Here is a 7941-nt window from a genome sequence, read left to right as displayed (position 1 = left end):
TCTCTTGTATCAATTTTAGTTGATGGTAACTCAGAATTCACTAAACACGGAGTTGAAAAGTTTTGATTATCCTCTTCATTTGACAACTTTGCTGTCACTTTACAGTCTCTAGTGCCCTGGATGTCTACTGATTCAACTGATTGTTTTCCATTCAGATTTTTGGTATTTAGTTCATTCTCCTTAGAATCTGTACAAACATTCTCAGGTCTCTCTTGAGCTGTACATACTGTATTAGGTAATAAAGGGTCATCATTTAAAATACTATCTGTATTATGATTTTTCTCTGAGGTGGATTTAGATGAGCTGTTTAACCCTTCACTGACAGTTTTTTGGTGAGGTTCTAAGGAAGGAATTTCTGTCTTTGATTTACTAAAGTCTGGGCAACCTATATTAATTTTTTTGCTTGAACTGTCCGCTTTTTCATCAGAAACACTGGTACATTTTATCTTTTCGGATTCATTTTTCTGGCTGCTCAGTGAAACAGTACCAGACTGCTTTGAAGTAGTCTCAAGTTTTAGCTTTTCAAGTCTTTGCTTTTCTTCTAATGCAAATTGTTTTATCCTCCTCTCAAGCAATCCATCTAATCTAGATGTTTTAACTTTTTTTTTATACCACGTCCTAGACTGAAACCCTTCACTAACATTTATTAGGTCAGCATCTGGAAATACTTCTTCTTTAATGCAAGGTTCAGATTTTACTTCATCCACCTCCATAGACTCTTCCTTTATAGCCTTATTTTCTACAGACATTTCTTTTTTATCTGTAAATAGAAAAGTAATTATCAACAAGAATAATTTCCTCAAGATTATCAAAGTACATCATGCCACTAATGTTAAAGAGGACACAAAATATGAGACTACTCTTTAAACCTTTTTATATTGTGTCATCAATGTTCTATAGATAAATTACAAATCACACTTTATTACTATGGCATTCATAAGCAAATAAAAAAGCTAATATGCAGTAGTAATTCCTATAAGGCATGCTTGTATTGTATTATTACAGCACCCAAAATGCCACAGCTGCAAGTATTTTATCCATGGCTCTTTTTTTTATTCTTTTTCCCCCAAAGATTATCAAAAACACATAGCTTGTACAGCTTGCTCCTAATATTGATATCTGATTTTCAAGCTCTGGTATATATATCTTATACAATGTAATAAAAAAAATTCTGAACACAATAATAAAACTAAAATTAAGAAGCCATATTTAGTTTTTTATGATGGTTTTATATGGACCCTAACACTTCAAACTCACACAGAATCAATGTAAACACAAGGTGCTCTTTTCAAGTTTTAGCTTTCATCTTTTGATCATTTGGATTTTCTTCCCTTTCAAAAGTTTTAAAGTAGATTGATATAAACTTTTTTTTTAAACTAATTAAATAATCAAACATTACACAAATTATAACATTCATCATATCTCATCAAAAACAAATAGGAAATACAACAGTTTTTTTATATGCATATACAAATACCTCAGTAAATTCTTCAAAAAACAGAACAATTGATTTAACCAAGTTAGAATATTAATAAACCCTTTAGACCACCCCTGTCTATTACTAAGAAATTCAAAATATTTAATAATGACCTGTTGCTAAATTACTCTCTTATATAAACCATTATTAGAATGCATTTTTTATTTTTTTAAACCCACTGATGTAAAACACATTTCCTTATTCAAATTCTATTTTAAATTTTTAAAATTAGAGAGAGCCAAAATTGATTCTCTTCACAAATTTGCTTTATCAAAGGGCAGTCCCAAAACACGTTAACATTGGGATCTTCTAGTTAAGATTTAATACATCTATTCTGGCATAGAAGATTCCTTTTTCTAATTCTGTTGGGAGTTAAATAATCCCTGTGCACAAGCTTTAAACCGATATGAAACCCCAAATTTTTCTTTCAAGGTTCAGATAGAGTTTACTAGGGCTGTGCGATTAATCACAAATTTTTCTCTTGTATGCCTTTTTTTTTTTTTTTTTTTTTTTTTTTTTTAGAGACTTCTAACCGTAAACCGCGTGCTGTGGCTGCTAGCGGGATAAAAACAAATTATGCTTACTAGATAATTTCCTTTCCTTCTGTACAGGGAGAGTCCACAGCTGCATTCATTGCTTCTGGGAATACTGAACCTGGCCACAAGGAGGAGGCAAAGACACTCCAGCCAAAGGCTTAAATACCTCCCTCACTTACCTCATCCCCCAGTCATTCTGCCGAGGGAACCAGGAACAGTAGGATAAATATCAGGATGAAAAAAGGTGCCAGAAGCACAAGATAAAATTTAGGGCCGCCCAACTGAGAACACGGGCGGGAGCTGTGGACTCTCCCTGTACAGAAAAGGAAATTAACTGGTAAGCATTATTTATGTTTTCCTTCTTAATACAGGGAGAATCCACAGCTGCATTCATTACTTGTAGGAAAATTATACCCAAGCTACAGAGGACACTGAATGCTAATGGGAGGGCAAAAAAAGAGAAGCGGCCCCCATCTGAGGTCACCACAGTCTGCAAACCCTTTCTCTCAAATGCTGCTTCATCGAAGCAAAAAACTCAATAAAATTTTGTAAGAAATGTAAGGAAGGCCAAATAGTCCGCCCACCAAAAACAACCCTAGAGGCCTCATCTTAGAGGCCCAAGAGGACGCCACTGCTTGAAAAGACTGAGCCGTAAACCGTTCTGCTGAGTCATGACCCAAGCGGAAGATACTCCTTAACTAAAAAAATAAGGAAGACTAATAGCCCTCTGACCCTTACGATTCTCAAATAGATAATAAACAGAGAAAACGGTCTATTCTTACATAGCCTGAAGATAGATCCTTAAGGCACTACTCCATATCAAGTAGAACACTTTCCTTCATGAAGAAGAAATAGGAGATAACAATGTACCCAAAACATCAGCTGAAAATGTGATATGACACAACCTTAGAAGAAATCCTAATTAAGTCCGCAGAACAGCCTACTATCATGAAACACCCAAAAAGGAGGGACACAAAGCAAGGCCTTAACTAAGGGACTTCTGCTCACAGAAGTAAGAAAAGACGTAGAAGGACTCTAAGATAACGACTTAGAGACAACGTCATGCAGAGGTACAAAGGTAGCCCGATGCAAGACTATAAGAGTAAAGTCCAAACCCCAAGGAGGAGCATCCAAACTACACACCAGCCTGACAACAGTCAAGGTCTAGTAAAAAAAACTAAGTCCAGAAACCCAACAAGCCTCTGGAGCCAGACAAAAAAAAAAAAAAAAAATCAGACAGGGCCAACACTTTCCCAACAAGGAACAAAGCTAAAAGGTCCTCCTCCAGATCATCCTAGAGGAAGAAAGAGTCCTGGCAGGCCCAATAGAGTGCCAGGACAAACCACGTACTTCCCGGCCGAAGAGTCCTCCATACCTGGGATAGATGACAAGGGAACAGCTACACACTTCAAGGAGAGGACCATAACCACTAAGAAAAACAGTCTTATCTGTTCCAGCAGATCCCTGCAACAAGGGCAAACTTCATGGAGGCCAAACCACGAAAACACGACCCACGATTTATGCGGCCTCAACGGAGCAGTCAGAATCACTGACGCCTACCCCTGCTAGATTCGAGCCACCACTCAAGGCAAGAGTGATATGGCAGAAAAAGGGGGAAAAGGTAATGAACCTCCAAGGCACTGCTAATGTATGCATTAGCTCTTCCTGAAGATCTTCAGCCACGACCCATAATGGGTAGACTGGAATAAAGACTGACGTCCAAAGATTCTCCTTCGGCGTCCCCTTCCAGTTACAATTCAGATAAAAAGATATCTCTAGATAAAATCCGTCCCAAAGAGGGTCGTTGACGGCGAGCCGCATTGGGCCTCTGCCCACCCCCAAACTCGAAATGCTACCCCCCAAAGCTAGGAGACTCTCAATCTCCAAAGGAGATCCAAGCCAGCAAAAGTAAGACCGACTAAATCCCTACACTGGGACGAACCCAGTAGACTAAAGCCTTAGAGCATGAATATCCAGCATATCAATGGGAGGAAAACCTCCGGAGATCGTGGCCCGTTTAGGCACGCCCTCACCAACCTGACGGGCTGCGACCGAAAACCAAAACTGCCCCTGGAGATAAGAGAAAGGTCCCACAGGATAGGGAGGTCTTGAAAAGGACATGAGAGAACTATTCTCTCAACAAGTAGTCCAAGAAAATCGGCAAAGACAGATTTGAAACATCTCCACTGCACTGCCTCAACCTACACCGAACCACGGATGGGATGAAGCCTGGCAAAAGGGATAAAGTCCAAAAAGGACCCAAGACAAGTCCTCCCCCCCCCCCCCAACACTGATGTAGCAATGGACTGAAGCAGATCTAAAAGGCACAACCTGAAGGGGCTAACTTTAAGGTAAAGTCTACCTGGGAAGGAAGGCTAAATTAATATCCAGGGATCTAATCTGGAACCTTCACTAGAGAAACTCTGGTCTAGATCCATCTCTGAGGATTGAAGAAGACAGAAAAAGTCCCTAAAGTTTTCTATCAGATGATACTACGGTAAATTAACCAGCATCGTCAAGCCACAGGAACTGTTACTGTAATCAGGTCACTGTCCAATAAACCCCAGATCCCAAACAGAAACTTTAGGATCAGAAATGAGATTACTGGGAGAGACGGTCTAAAGGAACCAGATAATACCCCCAGAGGAAGAAAAAAGGAAAGATATCCTTCGACAGTGAACCTGCAGTGTTTCCGAAACAAACCCGGAAGAGAGAACTTGTATTCTGCCCAAAAAGGAGACAAATCAAGCTGTGCTTGAGTACCCTGGAATCCAAATAGGACAGTAGACCCTCTCTATACTGGACCCTGAAACAAACCGTGTAATGAAAATAGTCTCACACTGCAAAGGTACTCCAAAAGACACCTGAAAAAAACATAATTTATGCTTACCTGATAAATTCCTTTCTTCTGTTGTGTGATCAGTCCACGGGTCATCATTACTTCTGGGATATAACTCCTCCCCAACAGGAAATGCAAGAGGATTCACCCAGCAGAGCTGCATATAGCTCCTCCCCTCTACGTCAGTCCCAGTCATTCGACCAAGAATCAACGAGAAAGGAGTAACCAAGGGTGAAGTGGTGACTGGAGTATAATTTAAAAGATATTTACCTGCCTTAAAACAGGGCGGGCCGTGGACTGATCACACAACAGAAGAAAGGAATTTATCAGGTAAGCATAAATTATGTTTTCTTCTGTTATGTGTGATCAGTCCACGGGTCATCATTACTTCTGGGATACCAATACCAAAGCAAAAGTACACGGATGACGGGAGGGATAGGCAGGCTCATTATACAGAAGGAACCACTGCCTGAAGAACCTTTCTCCCAAAAATAGCCTCCGAAGAAGCAAAAGTGTCAAATTTGTAAAATTTGGAAAAAGTATGAAGCGAAGACCAAGTTGCAGCCTTGCAAATCTGTTCAACAGAGGCCTCATTCTTAAAGGCCCAAGTGGAAGCCACAGCTCTAGTGGAGTGAGCTGTAATTCTTTCAGGAGGCTGCTGACCAGCAGTCTCATAGGCTAAACGTATTATGCTACGAAGCCAAAAAGAGAGAGAGGTAGCAGAAGCTTTTTGACCTCTCCTCTGTCCAGAATAAACGACAAACAGGGAAGAAGTTTGGCGAAAATCTTTAGTTGCCTGCAAGTAGAACTTGAGGGCACGAACTACATCCAGATTGTGTAGAAGACGTTCCTTCTTTGAAGAAGGATTTGGACACAAGGATGGAACAACAATCTCTTGATTGATATTCCTGTTAGTGACCACCTTAGGTAAGAACCCAGGTTTAGTACGCAGAACTACCTTGTCTGAGTGAAAAATCAGATAAGGAGAATCACAATGTAAGGCTGATAACTCAGAGACTCTTCGAGCCGAGGAAATAGCCATTAAAAACAGAACTTTCCAAGATAACAATTTTATATCAATGGAATGAAGGGGTTCAAATGGAACACCCTGTAAAACGTTAAGAACTAAGTTTAAACTCCATGGCGGAGCAACAGCTTTAAACACAGGCTTGATCCTAGCTAAAGCCTGACAAAAAGCCTGGACGTCTGGATTTTCTGACAGACGCCTGTGTAACAAGATGGACAGAGCTGAAATCTGTCCCTTTAATGAACTAGCTGATAAACCCTTTTCTAACCCTTCTTGTAGAAAAGACAATATCCTAGAGATCCTAACCTTACTCCAGGAGTAATGTTTGGATTCGCACCAGTATAGGTATTTACGCCATATTTTATGGTAAATCTTTCTGGTAACAGGCTTCCTAGCCTGTATCAGGGTATCAATAACCGACTCAGAAAAACCACGTTTTGATAAAATCAAACGTTCAATTTCCAAGCAGTCAGCTTCAGAGAAGTTAGATTTTGATGTTTGAATGGACCCTGTATCAGAAGGTCCTGTCTTAGAGGTAGAGACCAAGGCGGACAGGATGACATGTCCACTAGATCTGCATACCAAGTCCTGCGTGGCCATGCAGGCGCTATTAGAATCACTGATGCTCTCTCCTGCTTGATTTTGGCAATCAATCGAGGAAGCAGCGGAAAGGGTGGAAACACATAAGCCATCCCGAAGTTCCAAGGTGCTGTCAAAGCATCTATCAGAACCGCTCCCGGATCCCTGGATCTGGACCCGTAGCGAGGAAGTTTGGCGTTCTGGCGAGACGCCATGAGATCTATCTCTGGTTTGCCCCAACGTCGAAGTATTTGGGCAAAGACCTCCGGATGAAGTTCCCACTCCCCCGGATGAAAAGTCTGGCGACTCAAGAAATCCGCCTCCCAGTTCTCCACTCCCGGGATGTGGATTGCTGACAGGTGGCAAGAGTGAGACTCTGCCCAGCGAATTATCTTTGATACTTCCACCATTGCTAGGGAGCTTCTTGTCCCTCCCTGATGGTTGATGTAAGCTACAGTCGTGATGTTGTCCGACTGAAACCTGATGAACCCCCGAGTTGTTAATTGGGGCCAAGCTAGAAGGGCATTGAGAACTGCCCTCAATTCCAGAATGTTTATTGGAAGGAGACTCTCCTCCTGATTCCATAGTCCCTGAGCCTTCAGAGAATTCCAGACAGCGCCCCAACCTAGTAGGCTGGCGTCTGTTGTTACAATTGTCCAGTCTGGCCTGCTGAATGGCATCCCCCTGGACAGGTGTGGCCGATGAAGCCACCATAGAAGAGAATTTCTGGTCTCTTGATTCAGATTCAGAGTAGGGGACAAATCTGAGTAATCCCCATTCCACTGACTTAGCATGCATAATTGCAGAGGTCTGAGGTGTAGGCGTGCAAAAGGTACTATGTCCATTGCCGCTACCATTAAGCCGATCACCTCCATGCATTGAGCTACTGACGGGTGTTGAATGGAATGAAGGACACGGCATGCATTTTGAAGCTTTGTTAACCTGTCCTCTGTCAGGTAAATCTTCATTTCTACAGAATCTATAAGAGTCCCCAAGAATGGAACTCTTGTGAGAGGAAAAAGAGAACTCTTCTTTTCGTTCACTTTCCATCCATGCGACCTTAGAAATGCCAGAACTAACTCTGTATGAGACTTGGCAGTTTGAAAGCTTGAAGCTTGTATTAGAATGTCGTCTAGGTATGGAGCTACCGAAATCCCTCGCGGTCTTAGTACCGCCAGAAGGGCACCCAGAACCTTTGTGAAGATTCTTGGAGCCGTAGCCAATCCGAATGGAAGAGCTACAAACTGGTAGTGCCTGTCTAAGAAGGCAAACCTTAGATACCGGTGATGATCTTTGTGGATCGGTATGTGAAGGTAAGCATCCTTTAAATCCACTGTGGTCATGTACTGACCCTCTTGGATCATGGGTAAGATTGTCCGAATAGTTTCCATTTTGAACGATGGAACTCTCAGGAATTTGTTTAGAATCTTTAAATCTAAGATTGGCCTGAAAGTTCCCTCTTTTTTGGGAACCACAAACAGGT

The 7941-nt window shown here is 41.4% G+C and overlaps 1 protein-coding gene across 1 annotated transcript in view; it reads right to left on the bottom strand.

Moving 5' to 3' along the window:
* The window catches only part of BPTF (bromodomain PHD finger transcription factor), a 923754-nt gene that overhangs the window by 441660 nt on the left and 474153 nt on the right, over nucleotides 1-7941 (bottom strand). The window contains exon 13 of the mRNA XM_053721515.1: nucleotides 7-760. Coding sequence (XP_053577490.1) covers nucleotides 7-760 — 754 coding nt within the window. The remainder of the gene's footprint in view (nucleotides 1-6; nucleotides 761-7941) is intronic.

The sequence above is a fragment of the Bombina bombina genome, chromosome 1 (genome assembly GCF_027579735.1).
Source record: "Bombina bombina isolate aBomBom1 chromosome 1, aBomBom1.pri, whole genome shotgun sequence".
NCBI classification, from domain to species: Eukaryota; Metazoa; Chordata; class Amphibia; order Anura; family Bombinatoridae; genus Bombina; species Bombina bombina.
Note: the sequence above shows the minus strand (reverse complement) of the source record. Positions and strands in the feature narration are given on the sequence as shown.